At 42.1% G+C, this 25,696-nt stretch overlaps 4 protein-coding genes across 7 annotated transcripts; 3 read left to right on the top strand and 1 right to left on the bottom strand.

Moving 5' to 3' along the window:
* Nucleotides 1-1,121: 1,121 nt before the first annotated feature.
* LOC133908510 (zinc finger BED domain-containing protein RICESLEEPER 2-like) lies at nucleotides 1,122-5,059 on the bottom strand. Of its 3 annotated transcripts, none has more exons than XM_062350573.1 (5): nucleotides 4,647-5,059; nucleotides 3,713-3,887; nucleotides 1,779-3,605; nucleotides 1,624-1,680; nucleotides 1,122-1,546 (listed from the first exon to the last, which is right to left on the bottom strand). In XM_062350573.1, exons 1-4 carry the CDS (start codon nucleotides 4,866-4,868, stop codon nucleotides 1,625-1,627), a joined length of 2,280 nt encoding a protein of 759 aa, XP_062206557.1. In that variant the 5' UTR covers nucleotides 4,869-5,059; the 3' UTR covers nucleotides 1,122-1,546; nucleotide 1,624. The 3 variants fall into 3 exon arrangements, with proteins under 3 accessions (XP_062206557.1, XP_062206559.1, XP_062206558.1); XM_062350575.1 differs by having other exon boundaries at nucleotides 1,779-1,910; XM_062350574.1 differs by having other exon boundaries at nucleotides 1,122-1,680.
* A 4,949-nt stretch (nucleotides 5,060-10,008) lies between these two features.
* On the top strand, nucleotides 10,009-16,275 carry LOC133908508 (caffeoylshikimate esterase). Of its 2 annotated transcripts, XM_062350570.1 has the most exons (9): nucleotides 10,009-10,403; nucleotides 11,127-11,156; nucleotides 11,514-11,643; nucleotides 11,729-11,875; nucleotides 12,187-12,317; nucleotides 12,873-13,010; nucleotides 13,316-13,414; nucleotides 13,558-13,778; nucleotides 16,148-16,275. In XM_062350570.1, exons 1-8 carry the CDS (start codon nucleotides 10,146-10,148, stop codon nucleotides 13,765-13,767), a joined length of 1,143 nt encoding a protein of 380 aa, XP_062206554.1. In that variant the 5' UTR covers nucleotides 10,009-10,145; the 3' UTR covers nucleotides 13,768-13,778; nucleotides 16,148-16,275. The 2 variants fall into 2 exon arrangements, with proteins under 2 accessions (XP_062206554.1, XP_062206553.1); XM_062350569.1 differs by lacking the exon at nucleotides 16,148-16,275 and having other exon boundaries at nucleotides 10,010-10,403; nucleotides 13,558-13,992.
* LOC133908509 (uncharacterized) lies at nucleotides 15,254-18,369 on the top strand. Its single transcript, XM_062350571.1, has 6 exons — nucleotides 15,254-15,414; nucleotides 16,148-16,280; nucleotides 16,352-16,455; nucleotides 16,576-16,747; nucleotides 16,857-16,997; nucleotides 17,790-18,369. The coding sequence occupies exons 1-6, from the start codon at nucleotides 15,365-15,367 to the stop codon at nucleotides 18,150-18,152; spliced, it is 963 nt and encodes a 320-aa protein (XP_062206555.1). The 5' UTR covers nucleotides 15,254-15,364; the 3' UTR covers nucleotides 18,153-18,369.
* A 1,977-nt stretch (nucleotides 18,370-20,346) lies between these two features.
* Nucleotides 20,347-23,571, top strand: LOC133908506 (uncharacterized). The gene is given in 7 exon segments (XM_062350568.1): nucleotides 20,347-20,971; nucleotides 21,075-21,102; nucleotides 21,104-21,117; nucleotides 21,576-21,674; nucleotides 22,804-22,868; nucleotides 22,979-23,149; nucleotides 23,232-23,571. Coding segments are annotated over 7 exon segments (1,020 nt in total). The 5' UTR covers nucleotides 20,347-20,397; the 3' UTR covers nucleotides 23,301-23,571.
* The last annotated feature ends 2,125 nt before the right edge of the window (nucleotides 23,572-25,696 follow it).

Below are 25,696 nucleotides of genomic sequence, written 5' to 3'. Positions count from 1 at the left end.
TACATTGTATAACTTCGATAATAAATTCTGTTTAATTTTGTACTATGTGATTGTTATATGTGTTTATTATATTAATTATCTATATATATGGTGCATAATGTAATGAAATTGTAGTATATCCAAATGGGTGTCTGGGAGCAAAATTGGTGGAGAGGGGGGTAAGGATACATAGACGATTTTTACACCAATACGTCTGAAATATATATAAATAAATGGTTCTTAAAATAATACGGATGTAAATTTTGATCTAAAAAGTAGTCTATGTCATATGACATAGATGGTTTCTTATGAACTCCGTCTCAAATCATAAGCCAGACACAGACAGTTTTTAAATCTCCATATGAAGCCATCTGAGAGGCACATACGGTTCTGTAAAAAACTCGTATGTGACAGTATACACATACATGCGATTACTAAAGTAAACCCGTATGTGATACTTAAAAAATTGACAGTTGTGCAGCTATATTACAGACGCAATTGTTAATCAAATATGTCTGTGTGCACCTATATTACAGACGGGGTGATACATATCTGTGACGAGCACGAAAACATAGACATTTTTTACAGTCGGTAACCAAATCCGTCTGTAATGTGGTTTAACTACCGTATGTGATAACTCATTCTAAGGTCGTGTGATAATAACCGTTTGGTTTTACTGCACTGTTACGCACATATTTCCGTCTCCAAATTGATCGATCAGGACCAAATGCATGCAAGCTGTAAGAGCACGTTGGGATCCAAAGGCACTTTGGTAAGTGTATGTAGCTGCCAATCGATGCTTTCACCAAGTATTCCCGTGGCATTGCATTACCAGACACTATTCAGAATTTCGGCCCCTCTCAGATAAGGATGCAAGTGGGCGGGTTGCGGCTGCCCGGCCCGCATCCGCACCAGCCGCAGCACTTAGACGGTCTCATGCGGCAGGCCACACGCCGCCACAACATTTTTTGCGGGCTTTGCGGCAACCAACAATGCCACCGCTAGCTTGCATGCAGCTTTGCTTGCTGTATGCTTTTCAGCTTTGCGGGCTTTGCTTGCTTGCTGTAGGCTTATTTTCTTACCATGCCGTGTCACATGATTGAAAACAACGGAGAAGCATATTTACAAGTTGTAAATTACAAGTTGTAAATTACAACTCAAGAAACAGTCACAACGAGTTGAATTACCAAAATAACATATTAATCATAAGTCAAAACAGAATCAAAACATGTCTGAATGTGCATGACCAAATGAGCTGATCAACAACAGCAGCAAAAATATCCTCAACTGTGTACACATTGCATCAGTAGTAAGAGACAAGAGCTGATCAACAACAGCAGCAAAAATATCCTCAACTGTGTACACATTGCATCAGTAGTAAGAGACAAGAGCTGATCAACAACAGCAGCAAAACAGAGTCAAAACATGTCTGAATGTGCATGACCAAATGAGAACCGTTGTCAGCTAATCAGCTTCAAACTCAGATACCACAGGGACAAATGAAACTGAAAGGAATTGGAAATCCTTATCCGCACATCAAGTGGACGATGTCCAGATTGCTCAACTGCTGAAATAAGATCCACAGATAACTAATATGAAGATGTGTACATCCCTTTGACAGGAAGCATCAGACAAAAAGATTACCTTAACTTTCATCATCATCTCCCATCAAATTTCCTGCTATATTATCACTAGTAGTATCTGAAAATATTTGAAAGAGAGTCAATACACGGTTACATAAACAATGTATTTAGCACAATATATATAGAAGCTAGAACTTTCAGTATAGGGAAATGTACCATTTTCTCTAATCCAATCTTGAAGACAAATAAGAGCTTCTATTGTATCGCTGCTTAGCCTGCTCCTATAGTCATTGATCACCCTCTCTCCGGTAGAAAAAGCAGATTCTGAAGCCACAGTTGATGCTGGGACTGCCAACAAATCACGTGCCATACGTGCAAGTATAGGATACTTAGTTGAGTACATCTTCCAAAACTGCAGAATATCGAAATCAACTCCTACGGGCACAGTTTCTTCTTCCAAATACTTGTCTAGCTCACTAACTCTTTTTATTTGCTGCGCACTTTGATGTTGGCTCCAATCTGCCCATGGGCCACTTTCATCAACATTTAACTCATTATTGTTGTTTGTTTGTGCATTCTCAATGACTAAATCACCCATTTGTAAGGAATATTCATCAAAGAGCTTTCTAGTTGTCTTCTCAATTATGGAAAGACAACTAGATGTTGTACCCTCAAAGCCCTGCCTCAAGCGAAACTCAAGAAACTTTAACTTAAACCGAGGATCAAAAACAACAGGAATGCAAATTTTCAAGAATGACATATCCCAATATTTTTTTAGTTTTTGCCGCATCTCATGTACCACAGTTGCAATAACCAAGTCTGGATTTGACGACTCTCTTTCTAGCATTTTCTTCACCTCCCAAACATGATGGAAGTAGCAGCTCACAGTGGGGTATTTTGAGCCCGATACTACTTTAGTGGCATCGGAGAATACTTTCAACAAACCACAAAGCTTGTCAGCCATGTTCCATTCCTCATCTGAAGGCTCATATATGTACTGAGTGTCCTCTCGACTCAAAGCCTCAAATGCCCTCTTATACAACAAAGATGTTAGGAGCATGTTATATGTTGAATTCCAACGGGTGGCTACATCAAGAGGGGGGCGCTTCTCATATATGCCCACTTGCTCAACCATTTTCTCAAATCTCTGCTTGCGAGCTTGGGAACTCTTAACATACTTTACACTTTCTCTGATGTTGTAGGTAGCACCACTAATAGCCTTTAAACCCTCTTGAGCTATGAGATTAAAGACATGTGCAGCACATCGATAATGAAATAATTCTCCTTTGCAAACTAGCAATCGCTTGGCTACAAGATTTTCTTGCAATGACCTCACAAAAGAATCATTTACTGTTGCATTGTCTAATGTTAATGCAAAGACTTTATCTTCTATATTCCAATCCTGGAGACTCCTTAACATTGCATTAAACATGGTTCTACCATCATGAGGTGTCTCTACGAGAGTAAATTTTATGATCCTTTTATGAATTCTCCAGTCATCATCAATATAGTGACATGTGACACACAAATAGCCTAGAGTTTGATTCGAGGTCCATAAATCAGCCGTGAGAGAAACTCTAGAAGTTGATTTCTTTAAAATCTCTCGTAGGACTACCTTCCCTTCCCCATATGTACTAACACAATCAGCCTTGATGGTAGTTCTAGAAACTAGTGTGAACCAAGGATTTAGGCTAGCAACAAAGCTTCTGAATTTTGGGTACTCAACTAAGCTAAAAGGCATTTCATGCACAACAATCAACTTAACCAATTCCAGTCGAGATACTTCTTGATCAAATTTCCAATCTTTCAAAGAAGCATCATTATTAGAGTTCATTTGAGCAAGCATACGATCCAATCTAGTTTTTCCATCACAACTTTTCAAGTGCCTACGACAAGCACTTGTGCCAACATCTCGAGTAGATTTGAATAATTTGTTGCAATGCTTGCACTTAGCTTGCACAAGAGTCTGACTGTCATATATAGGCTCAAAATCAATCCATATGTCAGATCTAAGTTTGCGTCTTCTATTTTTACGTGAAGATCCTAACCACATGCATGGAAAGCATATTTCAAGACAATGGCATGAAAGCATATTGCACAGAAGATATGCTTTTTATAACAAAATAGTAGCAGCGGATTACAATACTTACCATGACTAGGATTACTTGCTTTCTGGCGAGAAGAAGATATTGACATTGGGGATGGAGACCTAAGCCTTGGCGACAACATTAGCCTTATCCCTGGTGACTTCACGACCATTGGTATTATTGGTGAGCTGAACCGTTTTGCATCCGATGCCTTCGCTCGATTCCCCCCGGGGATCTTCTGCTTTGCCATTGAGGACAAGGAAGTTAGTATCTTTTTTTTCAAACATGGAAGTTAGTACCTGATAACTCCACAGGCACCAAATTATGAATAAGTTTGACAAACTATCTGCAGAAAATCCTCAGAGGTAAAAGTGGTAGAACCTAATTGCTTCATCATAAACATAATTACAAACAAAATATTACATTTGAGCTGCTGCTACCTAGATAAGACACGGACATCTAAGAACTATCTTTATACAGATTCACCATTTCCAAATTTTATTTAGAGAAGAGACTTTGTAGAATTTAATCAAACCTGCCACTAAATCAATTTTTCAGAAACTCACCTTTTCTCTATGTGGTTCTTGCAATATCCCCTTCTCCTTCCAAAGTTCAACTTTTCCCTTTTTATTTTTGTCCACGGTACAAAATAAATTATTCAAAAGCCAACCCTAATTTCTGAGTAGGTGAAATTAAAGACTAGCAATTGTTAATTGCAACTGTTAATTGCAACTGTTAATTTCTGAGTAGGTGAAATTAAAGACTAGCAATTGTTAATTGCAACTGATGATAGTCTTGTTATAATGTATAGGTATCTTGCCAGAGAGAAAAAACGAGAAAAAGCTCTAGACGCTGTTGCGAATTTTCACTTGCAAAATGAAGCAGTAAGTTCACAAGTTCAGTGCTGTATACTATGCTGCATGAAACCCTACAGATCTACTATGCTGCATTAAGAACGACATCACGCCACTAAACAAATGAAGATTCAAGAAATTACCGGTGAGACGGCAGCAGAGGAAGGAGGAGGAGGAGCGGCGGCAGTGGGGGAGGTGGAGCACAACACCGTGGTTGGCGGCGAAGGGCGCGTAGCCGACCGACTTGGCGGAAGATCCTGCTGAGCAAGGGTGGCCATGGAGGGCTCGCAGGCGATTGGGGCGGTTGATGAGGCAGCAGAGCCAGGGCCCAGGGGAGGCCGGCGGCAAGGGTGCGCCTCAGCCATGGACGGCGGCGACTTCTCCCATGGCGCTATGCGGGGCTCCTCTCGTGCAGCTTTGCGGGCTCACGGTGCCGCTGGAACTCCTAGCTTGCCCGCATGGACCCGCTTCATCGAAGTGGGCTGATTTGCGGCGCTATGCGGGCTCGCGGTGCGGGCTAGCCCAATGGGGTGGCGGCACGGCCCGCCCCACTTACATCCCTACTCTCAGATGCCGTGGTGCCTGCGGAATACGTACCACCCGGGCATTGTACATCAATCGCTATTTGGAATCATATGCCACCACATTCCTCTCATAGGTCATTCCATTCAGTTTGATGCAACGGCGCATGTTAATTCCATTCAGTGTAATCAATCCATGTTGGATTTATACTACGCGTTGCATCGATGCCTCCTCCACTAACCAGCTTTGTGCAAGCTCTTTGAGGCGCATGGAGAGAAAGTCCAAAACGACTTTTTTTTTTATCAGAAAGACATTTGTGAAGGAACATGTTCTGGTAAGACCGTATGGAGCGACTCGAGCCGGCGAGGCTCGAGGTCCCGTCCTGCACCCTTTGATCTCGTGAAGACCATACAATTTGGAGGAGGCATCATTAAAAAAAAAGACATTTGTGTTCACAACGTACGGGGGAGTAAAAGATTTCATTTAGCACTCGGCCTCAATACATCAAAAGGAGGTTACCCCAATCATTTGTATTACCTCTGTTCTTAAATATATATTGTTTAGGGATACATACAATTAAATTTTATAAAGTTTGACCACTAATATATAAAAAATATTAAAATTTATCATATAAAAATGTTATTAGTATACTTTTCATAAAAAATACTTTAAATGGTTATACTTTTAGTAACTTTCGATACATATGTTTGGAAAAAACAATGATCAAAGACATATATTGGAGAACTGTCAATGCACTGAGCGACAAGTAAAAAGAATAGAGATAATATCTTATCACAGCTTCTAAAACTATCACGTCACATGAAACTGTGAGTTGTGACTATGAATTGGGAGGGCATTTGTTCTTTCCGTTTTTAATGAGTTGGATTTCGTACTAAGGTTATATCTTATAGATGTTGTACTATAAGGTCATCTCCAACGAAATCTCCAAACCTGCAAATTCCAGTACTACAGTACTTTGCGGTCTACTGTAGCACTAGAAATTCATCTTCAACAGATGCTCTATCCAGTGATACAGTACTGCTACAGTGTTAAAGATAGGGGATGCTGTAATAAAATTTTGAGGATAAAAATTTAAAGTAGCTGTTGGAGATGGTCTAACCCTATTATCTTTCCTCATTAATTCTATGTCAAATCAGCAAATAGTAGTATGTGGCAACGCATTTAATGTCTATGGTGCCCACTGGGATTAGTCTAAGTATAATGTACAGATCATATATTCTATGGGCTAAGTGCTGCACCAAATTAAATCAGACATGATTTACGCATCGAATACCCAAGCCTCTATTCTATGGGCATGAAGGAGATAATTATAGGGATGACGACTACAAGTCCCCCTAATAAATAACTCAATCAACATGTCTCAATAATGACGATTAAGTATGGTGGATAGATAGAATAATTAAGATAACTAGAATAACAATTTAAGGTCATGGTTGAGTCAATTGCTACTGGTAGCTTCAGCACGAAAGAATGATCGACAGATCAGCTGCGACGACTGCAGTAATTAAGCTATACTATGTGTCTTCAGATAAAAACTTTAGATGAGTGGTGAAGTAACTATTTGTCTGTTTCCCTCGAGTGATCAATCTGATCAGATTGTAGTTCTCTCCATTTTCCTGTGGACTGATAGCATCAAATCTGTTGCCTGGACTTGACTCTGTGTATGCGCGTGCGCGCGCGTGCTTGTGTGTGTGAGAGAGATAAGAGAGAGAGTTTAATTTGATTATGTATTCAATATCTATGTTTTCTGCTAGCACCAAAGAACTGAACGAGGCAACTGAACTAGTGAAGCTCCTTCCTTCTAACAAGAGAACGCTTATATTAGATGATATCATCTAGGTTTGTAGTTTCGTCATCTTGTGATCAGCTGTGATGTAGCTGTTTAGGAGATGGTGAGCTCATATCGTTATTGCGTACTTAAGTAGAAGTCTAGAACTACTTGAGTTTGAGGGTTAAGCATATGTGCTTATACAGAAAAGAAAACCAAAGTGGCAACAACTTGGTATTATTCTAAATAATCCAACTAAAAATCTGGATTATAAAAATATACCAATACAGTGTACTACTTGTACTTCTACTTGCATTGACATTTGATTATACTGAAGCCCCAAGGTTTTGAAGCTTAGAGCAGGTTAGTTTAAATCTCACGTCTCTATCTACGTATACAGAATTCTAGAATTCACTATCTGAAACGTGAAATTTCCCATGTTAAAAAGCACGCAGGAAATGCCCCCAAAAAAAACAACAAGTTTCCCGTGTTCTACCAAGGGGGTTCTTCTGAGCTTACTTCTATTGTATATATACTGTTCCGGTATCTCAGCCAGTTCTTTCGAAATGAAACAATTAGTTATGCTAGAATCTCTGGCATTCACTTAAGAAGGAGGTGAATGCCCGGGTTAATTTGAGATCACCTCGGCTAGTTGTAAGCAGGCACTACTATTGAGATGTGATCGAGGTCTTTGATGTAATTTGCATTCCTTCCCTTGAGCTCGTTAAACTACACTATCAGATCCTAGATGGTCACATCAGAACATCGTATGTCAACTAGCTCCATCCACATAAAAACAAAAACAAAACAAACGAGTAGTGTATATAAGATAGAACAAGGGTCAACTATTATCCGAACCGAGTCAACTATTATCTCGGGCCACCGGTCAAATCGTGCAATACTAGGATAAGAGCAGGTTTGTTTGAGCTTTTATTTTTAACTTTTTGAAAAACTATATTGTTTGTTTGTCTAAACAGTTGTATTTAAAAATAGATTGTTTGGATTCTACAACAAAGTTTTGGCTTCTAAGTATATAGTTTCTCAACAAACGTCTCACAAGCATATTTCTTGCTTCTTTATAAATCACTTCTTCAAAATTTCGTTTGTTCTAATTTCTGCTATTTAACTTATGGCATCAGCAACAGAAACAGAATGAAATAGAAAATAAACCGGCCTAAATATAGTAGCGGGCGCCGTTGTCGTCTCGCGATGCGTTGGCCGGTTCCTGGTCGCGAAATTGACACTGATAAGCGACGACAGGGACGCGCTCGTTTTCTTATCAGTCGGGCCCTGGCATGGTGATGGACGCGACCGACCAGCCTACGAGCAGACGGCGTGAACATAGTACGTACAAAGGTGGCCGGTTAGGAGAAGTGATCAGATCTTAGTTTCCAGAGGCGCACATAAACTAGAGCCCAAACTGCATAGTCTTTTTCGTAGCAGTTGTCGATCTATCGCCCCCGGCCGGGCCCCTACTTCCGCTGCACTTGCATGCAGCCATGGTGTCCCAGCTCGTCACTAACCTCTCCCTCTGCCCGGTCGTTCTCCAGACGTGTCACTCTGCAACCATTTTGATGGTCGGTTTTGCGGTGTTCTATACCACGAATCGACCATCAATTTCCCGCACGTTTACATGTATCCACCGAAGGATCGAGCAGATAACTGTGGTGTTTATAGTGAGAAATCCGTCTAACTAGCTTAGGGACCTAGGGCCTCGCTCGTTTGCAGCAGCTGGAAGCTAGTTTTGTCTATGGAGCAAGTGCAAATGGCATGCTATGGATTTCTCAACAATAAATCAAGCAATGTCGATTCCCCGGTTAGATTCGGTCTGCTTTTCACCAGCTGGTTAGATGGCCACCGATATAATGCCCGTTTTGTCGAGTTCAGGACATTAAGAACCCTACACATTCGCATCAATCCTTGTCAAATGGCCAATTGTTTAGAAGTTAGAACTACGTAGTGCTTATTACATGTATAGCTAGAAAAACGGATGGGTCAGGTAAGAGGTGCCGGCACGTTGAGTTGAGGCAGCAGGGCAAACTGTACATAAAAACAGACGCTGATTTCATCAGACACGATTAAACCTTCACCGAAACCTGCCAAATCGCGCATAAGAACAAACTTATTTTAGACTATACGAACGAACTTATTAAATACATAGGGTCTGGTCAATGTACGTACATATGACGCATTCTGCATTTCTGCAGCAGTGGTTTCAATGGTCGATGCCAATATAATGCATGCACTTCTCCAAGAAAACCACTGAAGAACATAGTCTTGTGGGTACCATAACTGGTTGTATCTTGTAGTGTCCTTGCCACTCGAATGAGCATTTTGGGAGCAATGCAGCTATGCAATTGCAAGTTTTGAGTTTCTACTACGTCCACGGAGGCAGAGAGCGAGTGAGGTTAGCGTCAGCTCATCACTGTAGGCCATGCCTATGACGGTAGGTACAAAAAGAGAAGCCAAACCCTTGTCCCAGCGCCCAAATAAAGATCTGAGCCCGATACCCTGCAAGATGCATCCGACTGATGTGCTTTCGATAGTCCTAGCTCATCTTCATTTGAACGCAGCAGCCCATGTGAATTTTCCTGGCCCGAACACAACCATCAGTTGCGAGGCACGGCATGGGCTGCCTTAGAAAACTACTCCGAGCCCACGGCCTGAAAAACTTGGAGTTGCCCAACATGATGCGCCCGCCTCTCGTCACGGGTCCTCCGGCTCTACGCGCCGAGGCGGAGGAGACGGACGCTCCCCTCCACGCGGCGGCGTCCCGAGTGTCGAGACTCGAGAGCGAGGCGAGGGCACAAAAACCAACCAACCGACCCAAATTACACAGCAACATCGGGAAAAACACGAAAAGAAATGGAATGAAGCGTGCACTTGTTCCAGTCACAGCTTCATTTCACTATTCAAACAGCTGAAGAAAGGCCTCTGTTGCACTTCTGGGCTTCAATAGGCCTAGCCCAAACATTAGAACGGTATGGGCTGCTTCAGCAGCACACGGCCCCATCCACGGCCTGAGAACCTGACGGACGGTCTGTGCATTTTAGATTTGGATCTAATTTATAGGATCACTTGTAACAATTTATTTATTTTCTTATTATATTTTTTATTATGAATTTTACAATAATTTTTACCACGTATCACCCTCTAAGTCAGTGCTCTACACGAGATCAGGTCTCATTCCGTCCCGAGCGGCGAACTTCGACACAGACAAAACAGCCACCAACCCAGCAACGCCGCGCGAAAAATTCCCACTCAAGTGGTGCGCCCCAGCACGTGCGGGCCACTGCCACAGCACCGATCGACAAGCGGAGGGAGACACCCCATGCCTCCTCACATGGCGGCGATCTCGCACCGGATCGCGGGCCCGGGCCCCGCGGCGGCCTCGCCGCGTCAGGGGAGGCGCGCCGCCGTGATCGCGGCCGCCGCGGCGAAGGACGCGCGGCGGGGGCGGATGCTGGAGGGCGCGAGCGAGGAGCTGAGGGCCGCCGCGGCGCAGTGCCTGGACTGGGCCCCCGCGCGGCGGCGGGTGCGGGCCGCGTTCGCGCCCGTGCTCCCCACCCTCGACCACTTCCTCTTCAAGGTCCGTACGTCGGTCGCTCCTCGCTTGATTGGGTCTTGTACGCTGTAGCAAAGGTTCTAAATGGTCAAAGCTGACAGGATAAATGGTCAAATGCTTCGAGTCTTTTACAGCACTTGCCCTCGTTTACATGCGAGCTGAAATTACAGCTGAATTGGTTGAATTTGTTCCCATTTATTTGTGGAGCTGTAATGCTTATGTGCCGCTGCATACCCAACAATTTAGCGGTAGCACAGTGGAGGCCAGAAGAAGGACGTGTATAACATAGAAATGGGCAGGCCTATGCTTCATTGTGCAGTCTATGCAGTTGCTAGAGCCCGATTATGTCATCTGAGGTAGACCAGAGATGCTTCCTATAGTTTATCACCAGTCTTCGCATTGTCGCACCCATTTGAATCTGATTTGGAATGCAAAAATGAAAAAAGAAGGCCTTAAGAAAAGGGGGAAAGGAAAGAAAAAATAAAACAAATGGATGAAATCGTAGAGGGGGGAACAGACAGCACTAGGAGTTAGGACTCTACTCAATTCTAATCAAAGTAATATATATATATATATATATATATATATGTATGTATATATACATATATATATAGTACAAGTTTTTCCCTTCCGAGGACTTGACGGACCATTTGCAAGAGTTTTTGAGTTGTACCATGTATTACTATTTCATACGACGTCAGTTGGCCCAATTTTCTCACTTTCTACGTCCTGCTTCTCATTATGTAGATGGCTCCCAAGGGAATCCAGATGGAAGAGGTAAGCACATGATGGAATTTCTGAATTGACATTGCCTTCCATTTGGTTCAAGTAGTTCCCTGGCAGAACTGCAATGTACAAGTGGCACAAGCATCATTTTCTGTTCCAAAAGTTGGGATCACGACATCCAGTAAATGATAGATATTTTGAGCCAGTGCACAAGCTCGTGGTGTATTCAACAAGCAGAACTTTACAGGGAGTGGCGTGATGTTACCACATACTAATGAGCCAAAATAACTTACTTGCACTTAATCTTCAAAAAGAAATTATAAGTCTAGTGGGAGGTTTAAATCTTGAATGAACTCTTCAAGAGCTTCTTTCCCTTGCTTTGGAAAATAACACTTCTTGTTTCTATAGAACTATGAGACCAATTCGAAGGGAGTTGAAATATTCTGGAAGAGCTGGCTTCCTAGGGAGGGCACAGCCACGAAAGCCGCACTTTTCTTCTGCCATGGATATGGGGATACCTGCACTTTCTTTTTTGAAGGTGGCATTACTTGTTCTGTTATGTTTTGCTTTGTGTTTTACCGTTCCTTTGCCTGTATGTCTATCAACAAGTTTGAAAATATCAGGGATTGCTAAGAGAATAGCCGCAGCTGGATATGCGGTTTATGCTATGGATTATCCTGGTTTTGGCTTATCATATGGTCTGCATGGCTACATTGCAAGCTTTGATGGAATGGTGGACCATGTCATTGAACAGTATGCACGAATAAGAGGTTTTTTTATGGCTTATCTCCTAAAAGAAGAGTAGCTATGTTATGTAATTTTTTTTTCTTTCTCGACCACGGGGTGGAGACACTCCCCGGGCTTTGAATTTTTAGGTAGTGGGTACTGAACCCTGGCTGGTCAGGATCATGCCGAAACCAGATTCTTCAGGGAGGTACCCACTACGAGCACCTGAGTTCAAGCCCGGGTGGGTGGGCCTCCTCGACGGGAGGCTCTACCAACTAAGCTATCGCTCAATTCTCAGCTATGTTATGTAATGATATAGTCTTTGCATTGTAATATAATTATTGTTAATGTCCAGGCATGAAGGAAGTGCGTAAGCTGCCACACTTTCTCTTGGGACAGTCAATGGGAGGTGCGGTTGCTCTGAAAGTACACTTGAAGCAACAAAAAGAATGGGAGGGAGTGCTTCTTGTCGCGCCTATGTGCAAGGTATTTCTAAAACATTTCTAAAACTCTCAATGAGACTGATCCATTTTGGCGATCACATAATTACATTCTCTCATTTATACTCTAGAGTATAAGTTGTTTTTTGTCTAGTGTCCACTAACTTTCTAACCATGACTTATGCTATTACATAACTGTGATCTGTGGCTGTGTGTAGTTTCACTGTTAACAGTAGGTGGAAATATAGTCCGATGTAAATGATGGAACCACTGATAAAGAAATGATTTCTCATTGACGTGTTTGTCAAAAAAATGTATTGCATAGGTACTACTAATTAGTACATTCATGCCAAATTTAATTTTACTTTCAGTCGTTGCAGATATGCAGCTTTATTGCATGGTTTAATAACTAATCTGAAGCATGCATGAACAAATTACCTAAATTTTATAGTTATTTATCATAAACAACTAACGATTGCTATGGAGGGATTTCTTTGAAGTATTCTTGCATGTTTCCATGCCCAAGGATATACTTGATTTATTTTGTGTCCTCATTCTTGTTCAGTAATCCTGTTTTATAATACTGACTTCTTTTGGTAAGATTTCAGAAGATGTCACACCACCGGCACCAGTATTGAAGGCACTGAGCATATTGTCATGTCTTCTTCCTGAAGCGAAGTTATTTCCGCAGAAAGATATAGGAGATTTGGCATTTAGAGATCCAAGGAAAAGAAAAGTAGTAAGTTTCTAGCACAGTTTTCTGTGCTAGCATCTAGCATGTATCCTATTACCCATATGACATTTGTGGATTTTTCTCTCTTCTCTACAGTTATATAATAGAATATACCGGATTTTGCATAGGTTGTTTGTGGCAAAACGCTTAGTCCTCTACAGTTTTCCTTGTTTGTCACGTCCTTCTAGTATAATTAATGTTACCTCTAGAAAACAAGTCAATACAACACTGCTGCTGGAAATATTTTCTTTTTTAAGAGAAAGCTGTTTGAAATACTTAAGTCACTTACCCTCGCTATTTTCCTTTTTCAGGCTGAGTACAATGTCATCTCATATACTGACCAAATGAGATTAAGAACAGCAGTTGAGCTTTTGAAGGCCACAAAGGACATTGAATCACAGTTGGAGAAGGTCACTATCACTTGTACTTATTTCTCATGGATTTGGTTTTGGTTGATATCATTTAGCTTGATCCAGATGCAGCCACTGTCATTTCTTCTCATTGTAAAAGTACCTAATTTGAAACACTTCTGACATGTTTGATATTCCTATAGGTCTCCTCCCCATTGCTGATTCTTCACGGAGCAGCCGACATGGTAACCGATCCTCAAGTAAGCAAATTCCTTTATGAGAAAGCCAGCACGAAAGACAAGACCCTCAAGCTCTATGAAGGTAGCTACCACTCAATCCTAGAAGGAGAGCCAGATGACCGGATTTCAACCGCCATTGTCGACATCATTTCCTGGCTGGATTCACACTGTTGAATACCCTTCATGTATGGCCTCATCCATTGTTGTGGATCTTTCGTATAGTATGCGACTCTACTTATTTAGTTTTGGCATGGTGTGCAGAGATTAATTTCTGTTCACTCTGTTGAGTACCCTTCATATATGGCCTCATCCATTGTTGTGTATCTTTCGGATATTATGGGACTCTCTAGTGATTTAAGTTTTGGCATCGTGTCCAGAGATTAATTTTTCTCTAGTTTAGTTCGTTGGTGCTTGGTATCTTGATGCTGTTAACTGGCTATGTTTTTTTTTTTTTTTTGTTAATTGTGGACACCGCATTGTATAATTTCTTAAGTTGTTTTTTTTCTTGATAATAGTTATATTTCACAAGCCAAATTTGAACCTAGGCTGCCAAAAAAAACTTCCTTGTTTTTCTTTAGATGGTAATTGGCGCATGAATTCTGCTGTTCATACAGCCTGCTTTGGAAATCTAAAGGCTCATATTTAGTGAACCAACAAAGCTTATGCCATTTCAAATTTCCTCTCCCCTTTTCTTCTGTGTTCCAGACACTACACCACAAGACCGACATCCATTCCATTAGGGGTGGCATACTATCAGTAAAGACTTTTGCGAGCGAAAGAGTAAAGCAATACGTATACCACTTCCCGTAAATAGTGTCATGTATCGCAAAGGCAGTCCTTGCATTTTGGAGTTTGGACACACAATCTCTAAACTAGTTCTGACCATTATTTTCTATTAAAATATATTTATCAAACCAAATATTGTTATGATATTATGAAAGTAAATCTTAAGACAAATCTAGATAAATAATTTTCATGTTTCCAGTCTATATATTTTGAAAGATATTGATAGTTAAAGTTTTAAAAGTTTCACTACAAGTATATCCAATATGTCATGTTTTTGTGACTGAAGGGGTTTAAGATTCTTATTGTGGAAATTCACAAAACTATAGATAATCTGGCTAAATTATCACAAAACTACATATTTAAAAAATTGTATCGCAAATCTACAGATTTAATGTGCCAATATATCATAAAGTACATATTTTAAACATGTGTTGTAAACTACAGATTTAGTGCACACTTTTTTCTCAAAATTACAGATTTAGTATGTCAATATACCACAAAACAATATATTTAAACCTTGTAAACTATATAGTTTTATGATACTTGGCACATTAAATATGTAGTTTTATGATACATTGCACATAAAAGTCATGCGTTACAACTTCTTACACCTGTAGTTTTGCAATACAATGATGCATGTTCTGGGATACAATTTCTTAAATATATAGTTTTGTGATATTTTTGTCAACTTATCTATATGTTTGTGAAAGTTACTTTTTCTTATTTATTTCTAGTTATTACCATTGTTGAGTGTTTTTTATATTAAAAATCGTATAACATTTGATAGACCTTCCATACAACGTAGAATACCCGATTTACTCTAACTAAACAAATCCCCAAAAAAGACTATTAACTCGAAAAAGGAACAACGAAAGGGGTATAACTGGAAAAATACACGGGAGAGCATCTTGTTTCTCTCTTCCCCCTGCTACTACTTTGAGCTGTCGACAATCGCCGGGCGCATCCGTGGGCGAGGCCACCGACGATGTCGTCCCTCAACTCGCTCTTCAACCGCTCCACCTTCGGCACCAAATGGTTAGCCTTCTCGTCCCCTCCCAATCACGAACCCCGGCCTTCGTCACAAATTTTCCCGTTTCGGTTGGGGCGGATTCTGAGATCGGCGAATTTCAGTGTGCTTGCCCGGAGTTCTAGATTTAGATTCCTCTCACTATAGTAGAGTATTTTATGATGATCTGTTATGGTGATGCAAAAAAGTAACAATACTAGCTGGATCCGAAAGATAACAAGTGTGCCTTTCTTTACCCCGTCCCCTCCTTGGTGTCGAATTGTCATTCCCGAGTGCCCTATATTAGATGTTGATGGGCAATTCCATGTATCTTATGTTGTTGAAGATGCTATATTCACCCAATTCATACTCGGTATAGGAAGATTGATTGGCAGCTTCATTTTTGGTAGCAAGGATGGCTGCTTCAGTAATGATATCTGAAATTCTGAATATTATAGCCAACGTGAGTGGATGAAATTGAACTGGTATTGAGCTTACGGAACTAAATTATTAAGTACCCGTGTGTATTAGTCCAACTGCTTCATCAATAGCCAATGACTTTTCATAACTTACTTGATTTGAGTTATAGAAGTGCCCATCAAGTATCAGTTATTAGTATATGGCTATGTGCTTCCCGCAGGACACAGTTACTGTTTCGTGTTGTTCTAACAGTGTTATTCATTTACATGCATGGCAGACATGGAGAAAACAATGCCATGTTGTTTAAATCCTTAATTAACAGAATTTCTTTGCCTTTTGTAGCAAAACATGTTTGAATCTGGTCATTTCGAGGATCAAGCTGCTGCGCAATAGGAGGGAGCTACAACTGATAAATATGCGCAAAGAGATGGTCCAGTATCTTCAGACCGGCCAGGAATCTATTGCAAGGATTCGAGTAAGTTGGAGTTACAGCTATTCCCTTCGCATAGTTTTCATTATTTTCTAATATATCATTATTAATCTTAGGTGGAGCACATTATCCGGGAGCAAAATATATTGGCTGCCTACGAGATTGTTGAGCTTTTCTGTGAATTTGTTCTGGCACGAGTCCCTATTGTTGAGGTCCAAAAGTAGGTTCTGCTTTAGCAAGTTTGATCGTATTGAAATTACTAAGGTCATGATTCAAGATTATTTTTTTGTTTCCACTTAACAAAATGTGATTAACAGCTATAAATTTTATCATGGAGCAGGGAATGCCCCTTAGAACTACGAGAAGCAATCGCTAGCATAATCTTTGCATCTGGAAGATGTTCAGACTTGCCTGAGCTAATGCATCTCCGTAATTTGTTTACCACCAAGTATGGGAAGGAGTTTGTTGCTGCTGCCATGGAATTGCGCCCTGACAGCAGTGTTAATCGCACAGTAAGTGGAACCTCCAACATGCGCATTTTTTGAAGAAGTCAGAATTGTATTGCTTGCAAAGTGAGCATCTTTTACCTTTTCAAAAAAATATTGAGTATCTTGTATACAGATAATCGAGAAGCTTTCGGTGAAGGCTCCATCAGGTGAATCAAAGCTGAAGGTTTTGAAAGCTATTGCCCAAGAGTACAATATTGAATGGGATTCATCTAATACTGAAGTAGAGTTCAACAAGAAATATGAAGATCTACTGGTAGCATTTGCTAACTCCTTGCTTATCCCCACTTCGCCCCCGAAAGCAAAAACACTCCTTGCTTATTCCCTAATTATTAGTCATTGAATGCATACGAAAGGTGTTTCATGTGACGTCTTCAAAATTAGGTGTTTGTGTTTCTGCTTAAAGTGAATAGAACTATAATGTTTAAACAACTGCCCATTTTATGTCTATGTGGTTGAGCTTAACATCTAGGAAGGTTCAGGACTTTTCAGTTTTCACACACTTTTGTTTCAGTTGAAGGAATTTGGTTGGATCTGTATGGTCATCCTGAGAAACCATTAGTTTCTTTTTACATTTTTTTTAAGTTGATGCAAGACACTTTTTTTTCATCTAGCATTTAGCTATGAATTTGGGACTGTTGGCTGCATGCTCCACTTGACTTGCCCATGATAGGTTTCTGTGTGCCCGTCTTTGTAGTTCAGTTTATAGAGTTTCCCCCTCCCTTTTCGGCCCTGTGGCTTTGGCCCAGGCTTCTGTCCTTACTTCAATTATCTTGTTCCCGTGGTTTTATGCATGTCCTTCAATTGATTTGGTTCTTACTCAATGAGAGTTGCAAACATTATTTTTTAATGCTAGAAAGTTTGTTGGCTGCTTATGGCAAAACTGTGGCCCAACGATTCATAAACGTGGTGCAGTTGACTAAGACAATCGTAATCAACTTACTTGAAGCCTCTTTAAGCCTACAGTTACCATAGAGAACTAAATATTCAGTTAAATATGATCAGAATACTCTTGAAGTCACTTCATTTGTTCTGTGCTGGTATCCAGGACGGCTCAGGATCTTCAGTCCGCCAGGTCCAGCCGCCTATTATTGAGAGCTCTCCAGTTGTTTCTGCTTCCAGAGATAAGCCGCCGGCGTTGATTTCTCATGTCGAAGACACAGGAAAACATCAAGTTCGCGAGTCTCCAAGTTCACCAGCTGGGGGCGCAAGAGCTTATGTTGCCACTAAGACAAATGTGGCAACCCAGGAGCACCGCTCCCAATCCCATGCGGAGGAGATATCCTGCACTAGCCCAAGCTCGTCGGACGCGCTAGAAAAAGCCCAAGCGGCCATTGCTGCCGCCACCCGTGCATCTGCCGCTGCTCGTGCGGCTGCAGAGCTTGCAAAGGTTAAAATTACAAGTAAGTGACGCCTTCAGTTGCAGGAAGTCAGGGCATGCTTCATGGTTTAACAATCAGGCAATTCAGCACCAATACTGGGCGACTGGCTGAACATATTTAATCAAAATCACCGAGTTACTGTATTCTACTATATTCCTTTTGTGGGTACTTCAAATGAGAAAATGTAGCTCTCTGTTCCGGTCTTGCATTGCTGTACCAGAAGAGAAAAAAAAATGTTTGTGGTTTCGATAATATGATTCAAGGGCTTGTTTGGAATAGAAAAAAAAGTTTATTTTACTACTCTGAACTATGTCAATATTCTGAATAACCCTTTAAACTATTAAATCATTTGTTTTACTCACCAAATTTTGAATATCGGATCACATAACCTCCTGAGACCGGTTTTACAAGTGGTTTTGTCACCTTGGATTGTTCACTCTTCACACAAGCCCACTAATCAGCCCGTTCAATGCTGCGCAGAGGAGGTTGGCCACGTGACTGCAATGCCTACCGACCATTCCATCGCCGCGCTGCCAGAGCAAGTGGCCGGGCTAAGCACCGCACGCGCTGTGCTCAGCTCTTGTCATCGCTCCCCTCTACTCTCCGCTCTCCATTCTCCCTCTCCAGAGTCGCACGCGCGCAACAGAGGTGAGCAGTAAATCACCACCCGTCTTTCCTTACTATGCTAGCCAAATCCGATGAAATCCAACCGGATCCGAGCATGCCGAGCTTAGATGATAGCAGCTAGAGGTCGTCTGAAGCTTCACCGACCTTCCTTCGCGTGAATCCACCCCTTCCCCGAGCGAATCGGCGAGTGCCCGACCATCTTCTTCGCCTCCAGTGGCCAGCTCCGCCCCTCACCAATGGACCAACACCACCCGAGCCATTCCCTCCTAACCCACTGGTGGTGAGCACCGTCCGACCCCGACGAACATTTTGCACGTGCTTTTTCCCTTGCAGCACGACACCAGCTCGGCCAACCACGTGCGTCGACCACCACCACAACTGGGTGCTCGCCATCAGCCATCGTTAGATAGGGCTAGTCAAACCCCAACCCCTTAACTAAGCTCACAATTGTGCACCGATGCTACTGTAGGGGTCCGTCGGCCTCCCCATCAGCGAGATCACCATCGTCGAGGCTGCCGGTGCGTCCTTAGTGTGCGCCAACAAAAGAGAGAGATGATATGACGGTCAGGTAGCAAAAACTGGATGACATGACAGCCACAATGTGATTCGGTATTCGAAGTTTATGAAAATAAAATAAACGGTTTAATAGTTTACATGATGTACAGAGTAGGGGTATAATTTGAAGGAATAAAATTGCCTTTTTCCTTTGTAATACAAGATTCACGTGAAACTGTTCGTTCCCTATTGGATTCAGAGAAAATTTATTGGTTCCAAACAGGGCCTAATCATGGATTATGTTGCGTCAGTCATAATTGTTGTTTGAAATTTGAACTAATAGATATCATTATACTAGCTAAGGGTTTGTGCGGTGTAATAAAAATATAAATATTAGATATGGTAATATTAATCGTAAATTCAGATATGGATATTCTAATGTGTCATAGGAGTGCACCGAACGAATACATCGAGAACGATGTTGTAGTTTGATTTTATATGAGATAAAAAAAAAAGATAAGGAGATTGTTTGTTAATTTTTCTTCTAATTTATTTATTTTTATTGGTTAAACGGGTCACATATTTATAGTTGATAATGGGATGAGGTGACACGAAGATGAGGTTGTATGGCCAAAATAGATACATTATTTGAATTTTAAGTGTTTTTATTAGATGAGAGAAGAGTAGAAAAAGATGTGACGTGAAATTAACTCATGTTTTTAATAGCAAGATCAGTCTCTGAAATATAAGCATAATGTAGTGTAGAAAATATCTCTAGGTTGCGCTTCACAATCTTGCAGAAAATATCGAAGCCGGGAAGCCCACGTGCTAAGTACCTAAGATCATCTCAAATCGATTCCTGTGAATCTCTTTACAAAAATATTTTCGTTTTCTTCAGTGTTCTAATAGTTTTTTTTCACGGTTCTTATCACAAAGAGATTTTCAAGATCATTTCTTTCGGGACGGGATTCTTTTTTGCGAATACTTTTGAAGTGAAGTTGTTAGAGGCAGGAAAAAGCGAAATAAATAGGAATGAAGAGGGGAGTTGGAAAGAAAATTAAATGAAGTGAATATAGTTCACATTGTTGCAGCTGAACCCATCCCACTCTACGTCACCAGCCTCCCGCACCGCACCGAGCCGAGTTGGAGGCGATGGAGGAAGCGAAGGCGGCGGCGTACTACGACGAGCTCAACAGCAAGGGCGATGGCGCCCGCCGCTTCAAGCAGGGCCTAGGCTTCTCCTCCTCCGATCCTACCTCCTTTCCCCCCAAACCCACCGCCTCTTCCTCCCTCCTCTCGAGCTTCGTCCGCGCCGGCGCAGCCCCCGGTCCCGCACAACTCCCTAATTACACCAAACCGCCCTCGCCGCCTACCGAGCGCCCATCCAGCTCGCGCCACTGCTCCCGTTCACCGACCTGTACACGGTCCAGGTCCCCGTCTCGCTCGCGCAGGCGCCGGTCGAGGTCGAGGTCCCGATCGGGAGAGCGGAGCCGCCGGTCCAGGTCGAGGGAGAGGGGGGACCGCAGGGGCTCGCGGAGGCGCTCTCGTTCGTGGTCGTGGTCGCGGTCGCCTTTTGGCCGGAGCGGCAGAAGTTCGCACTCCGAGAGCCGGCGGGATCGGCGGCGCGACGATGGTGGCGGCCGTGAGAGCTCGAAGGGGCGCGGGGGTAGGGATGGCGGTAAAGTGGACTGCTCGCGGCTCATAGAAGGATATGATAGAATGGTTGGTCGCGACCTGCTTATGCTCTGTAAATTAATAATGGCTGTAGGACGGTTGTGTTGTGAGCTTGCACGTGTTTCGAGATGATGAGATGTTGATGCTTCCTGCAGACCCGGCTGAGAGAGTCAAAGCAAAGATAGCTCTCAGAGACAGGTATTGACCGCCTTTTGAGTTCTTCATTTTTGTTACTGTTTCCATTCTTATGAGCTAGGATGCTGCCTTTTTCAACCAAAAGCAATGTTGTGGCTACTCGTTTGAGCATAGCAATGGGTTGCTACTGGTAGCATAGGTTTATTGAATATGTGATTCTGCAGTGTAGACCAATGTTGGAAACTGATTTTAGGTCTAGGAAGTTTACTTTGCTATGCTAGCTTGATCAGTGGAAATTGATTATATGTAAGTCTAGGCAGCACAATGCTTATGTGCATTTCTCTTTGGATATATAGCTATGCTTACATGATATAACTCCAAAGCCAACTCTTGAATGCACGACCAAAATGCTGTTGGAATGTGCATGGGGTTGCAATGTTTTATGTTGATTACACTCCATTATAGGTGCTTTTTGGCGACATTTTCATTGTTCTGAAGCTTTTTTTTTCAATGTTTGGCAGCTGCAAAAGATTCCACTCTTGGGACTGCAACTGTGGGGTGGGAAAGATTTGAATTTAATAAGGATGCTCCCCTTGATGAAGATGATGATGATGTTGAAGGTTAGTCTTGATATGGCTGCATTGTCTTGATTATTCCTTCATATGACTTTGCATTAATATGGTTCTTCATCAGGTCAGTCTTGAATCTTTATATGGTTGCATTGTCTCGAACTCTCGATTAATCCTTCTGTGGCTTTGCATAACATGGTTGTTCATCTACTTATTATTCAGCTTGGTGTGATATCATTTTAGACATCAGCCTGGGATTCTGATATTGGTATTAAACCCCTAGGATTTACAATCCTATTTTTAGGGTGCGTGCACTTTACAGAACCTTAAAGTAAAGTGAATTCTACATAATTGTTTGACACACCCAATTTTCACCATCTCATGGCGTTCTTATTAAAATAAAATTTGTATTTGAGTTATCAGATTCTCTGTAGGAAGCTAAGATATCTAACATATTAGAGGTTCTTGTTAGTTGGGTAGTTGCTCTCTTATTTTTTTTCAGTTTTTATGCACAATGAAATAACCATAATCTTTATATAAATTTAAGTGTGGATTTAGAATGCCCAGTTTCCATATGTTCACCGACCGCATCAGTTCAACCATTGCTAGAGTTATCAATAGCTTAGGCTCAATGCAGGAAAAAAAGAACTTGTGTCTTGCATCATCTCAGTCACAGTTACAGCTTTTGTTTGGACTGTGGCGCTAGAGCTGTTAATTGCTTGAGTGATAGTTTGGAGCTTTAGATTGATGCACGATGTGTCCAATGGCTGTACAGAGACAGAACAGCCTGTTGAGCATAAAATACTTTCCTAGTTATAGTTATGTGCGCTGAAGAATCATATGGAGATTAATACAATGATGTTTGATTCAAAATTTCAAGAATTAGTAGCTGAATAGTTTTGAATTAAACAATTGTAAATAGATGTTGAAAATGATAAGTGAGTTGCTGAGCATTGGCAAAGATCTCCATCCAAGGCCCATGTTTAGCTATTCATGCAAGCACTGTTACCACATCACCATTGGCCTATCCTGATTGCTGTAGTGTGTAATATACTTGGCTGCTTAAGCATTTAAGAGGTTTTAGTGCGTATGCACACACACACACACACACAATATTTTGTCCATTTATGCATTCTGTTATTTGGCAACCTTGAATTTACCTTTATTTTTTTATCTGTATTTGCTAATGATGATGCTTCACTGGTGAAGAACATTGGAAAGAGCTTCCGACTTTCTTTTGTGGAGGTATAGCACGGCAAAGTAATGAGCTGCAATTTAATTGCATATTCTGCACCTTTTCCATTGTTCCTAACCATCTTCGTTTTTTTTCATTCCTTGCTCTTCACATATCATAGTCAAAGCATGAAGATAAAGTCAGAGATGCACATGATATGGCTATATTTGGAGTACCTACAACTTCAATTGTTGATACTGAAATTGCTGAGGATGAGGTTAAAACCAATGATGAGGGCGAGGAAGTTGAAGATGTAGAAGCTCAGACTTGCAATTCCCTCATTAGCAAAAAGGTAATATCAACTTTGGTTTTCCTGTATTTTGTTTATTTCTAATTATTCCAAAGCTAATCCTCATGAAACAATGTTTTTTTAGGTTCTGGCAATGCAGAAAGGTTCATGGAGAGAACGGGCTCAGAAGTTGCGGCGGGATTCAAATACATGAATTTTATCCTTGCTGTTCTGCTCAATTTTGACTTAACTGATTGTGTAATCACGAGCTGGCAGATTGTGAAGAATTATACTTGATACCTAAAGTTGAACTCGAACTCCCATTGTATGTATCTTCTGTGTAACATGTTGTTTCATGTATTCATGTTTGTGTAGGAAGGCATAGATCGATCCAAGCATCCAGTAGGTCCCTTAAAAACGAAGAGTGTGCGGATAATGTAAGATTTGTGCCTGTTCTAAATTTATTCAAGTCAGTGCATAGATCACACCTTGGAGTTAACTGATATTGGGAACTCACCTTCACCTGTTATTTGGAGTTTGCAACTGGACTTGTGGCAATCGGGACTTTAACCAGAAATGGATCTGCCGCTTCATGCGAACCGAGCGTAGCTCGGATGGCTGCGTGGCTGTGGCACGACGCAGCCCGTCCGCGTTCCGAGGTTTTAGAAACGACGTGGGTGCGCACGGGGGATAGTAGTTGTAGTGCGTGCATTTGTACTTAAAAAAAAGATCTGCCACTTCAATGTCTCACCAACTTATGGATCATCTTCAGATGTCAATGTTATAATGACTGGCAATGGAATTACTGTCCTAAATTTTCCTAATCAAGATAGTAGATATGATCGAGGCCAGCTTGTTTGTTTGTGGCTAATGGGCTGTTCTTTTAATGAACTAATGGCCTGATTTGAACATCCTATCTTGATTTAGCTTCATTTGTGTAAGTATCACCATTACAGCACAGTACATTTCCTTTTATTCTCCTTTTTATTCTTTTTTTTTCAGGAACTGCAATATCTATATGCAAATCAGGTTTCAGATTTACGACTTTATTGGAAACACTCGCCTACAATGGAGTGATGGACTGCTATACACCCCTCGGAAATTGAAGGGAACTACTCTAGTACATGATATTGCAAGCACAGTAGCACGGAGATGCGGATTGGACGGCCGAAGGTTTGTTTGCACGTTTGCACCAAAAATTTCGCCATTGAAGATATAGCAAAGAGGCTACTACGTCCACTGCACATCTAAAACTCACACACCCAGATCAACATATACGAACACTCGTAAAACAAACTGACAAGAAAAAAACTGCAGCCGCATACATTAATATATGTACTTACACCGGCCGGAGAGCACGTGACCGAGTGAGCCTGCCCAGCCAAGCAGCCAAACTGCCAGCAGGCTAGACAAACTGTGGAGTATGTCGTTTGATTAACTGGTTATTCATTGGAGCGACACAGCATGCACCAACACTAACAATATAGCTAGCTTGCATGCAATGATCGATGCATTTCAAGCTCGTCGATTGCCTCCCGAGCGCCTGCGTGCACGGGGGACGACTAGAAGATAGCGGCGCGGGCGGCGGCCTGCGAAGAAACGCCTCAGCCTTTCAGCAGCTCCCGGGAAGGGCCGCACCCGGTAGAAGGAGAGCAGGAGGCCGAGAAGCCAGAGCAGGAAGCCCGCGAGAACGCGGTCGCTGCTGGCGGACGGCGTGCCCCGCGCGGAGGCGGAGCGCACAACGACCGACGCGCCGACCAGCATGAGGAACGCGGGGAGGTCACTGCGCTCACGGCCGCGTCGCATTACCGGCGCGCCTGCGGGAGGCAGAGCGGCCGCGCGGGCGCGGCGCTGCCCTTCACGGCGGGCCATCGCCGCTACAAGTTCAGGAACCATTGCACGTGAGCGTGTGCTTGCGTGGGTACACTGGTTGTGGTTGGTGCACCTGAGAGCTGGAAGGCTGGGAGTATTGTTGTGTACTTTTATACACGCACAATGGCGTCGTACAAAATGACCTGTCACTTGTGTACCCCACGACCACGATGTCCGCTGAGAGCGACTTCCATTGCACTACATCACCTCTGTTCCCGACGTCAGTTCATTATCTAACCTTTTTTTCCGTTGAAGATATTGTCAGCTGTCACTTGCATACTTTCAACAAGCTGATCCGCTGCAAGGAATCAGCAACCATTATTCGTCACAAAACAGGGTACACACCTCAAGCCAAGTTGATCCGCTGCAAGGAATCAGCAATGAGCTCCCTGAGAATAGTATCTCCTTTTCATCTCCGGTCTTGTCACAGGATGTCGAAACCTTCGTGATAATAATTTTATCTCTAGCACGTCGGGTTCACCGTTTTGGTTTATGAGTTGCAATTTTGCACGAGTTCCTGGCCACCCTGCAAATGCCCGTACCTACCAGATTTGGTTGGCGACAGCATTGATGAGTACATTAAGAATTATAAGACCATCTCCAATAGCTACCTCAAATTTTCATCCTCAAAACACTATTACAGCATCCCCTATCACTATTACAACATCCTTTATTTTTCTACTGTAGCACTGGATAGCACTGGATAGAGAATCTGTTGGATATGAATTTCCAGTGCTA

Source organism: Phragmites australis, chromosome 2, assembly GCF_958298935.1.
Source record: "Phragmites australis chromosome 2, lpPhrAust1.1, whole genome shotgun sequence".
NCBI lineage: Eukaryota > Viridiplantae > Streptophyta > Magnoliopsida > Poales > Poaceae > Phragmites > Phragmites australis.
This window is presented reverse-complemented; position numbering and strand designations above follow the sequence as displayed.

Excerpts from the sequence above, each read along its gene's own strand:
- LOC133908510 (XM_062350574.1), bottom strand. The coding sequence starts at position 4,868 with ATGGCTGAGGCGCACCCTTGCCGCCGGCCTCCCCTGGGCCCTGGCTCT. Across the intron at positions 3,888-4,646 it reads CCTCTGCTGCCGTCTCACCG|AAGATCCCCGGGGGGAATCG; the intron begins GTAATTTCTTGA and ends ATGGCAAAGCAG. Across the intron at positions 1,681-1,778 it reads AGATTGGATTAGAGAAAATG|ATACTACTAGTGATAATATA; the intron begins GTACATTTCCCT and ends AAATATTTTCAG.
- LOC133908508 (XM_062350570.1), top strand. The coding sequence starts at position 10,146 with ATGCCTCCTCACATGGCGGCGATCTCGCACCGGATCGCGGGCCCGGGC. Across the intron at positions 11,157-11,513 it reads AGGGAATCCAGATGGAAGAG|AACTATGAGACCAATTCGAA; the intron begins GTAAGCACATGA and ends TTGTTTCTATAG. Across the intron at positions 11,876-12,186 it reads ACAGTATGCACGAATAAGAG|GCATGAAGGAAGTGCGTAAG; the intron begins GTTTTTTTATGG and ends GTTAATGTCCAG.
- LOC133908509 (XM_062350571.1), top strand. The coding sequence starts at position 15,365 with ATGTCGTCCCTCAACTCGCTCTTCAACCGCTCCACCTTCGGCACCAAA. Across the intron at positions 16,281-16,351 it reads AATCTATTGCAAGGATTCGA|GTGGAGCACATTATCCGGGA; the intron begins GTAAGTTGGAGT and ends TATTAATCTTAG. Across the intron at positions 16,748-16,856 it reads ACAGCAGTGTTAATCGCACA|ATAATCGAGAAGCTTTCGGT; the intron begins GTAAGTGGAACC and ends TCTTGTATACAG.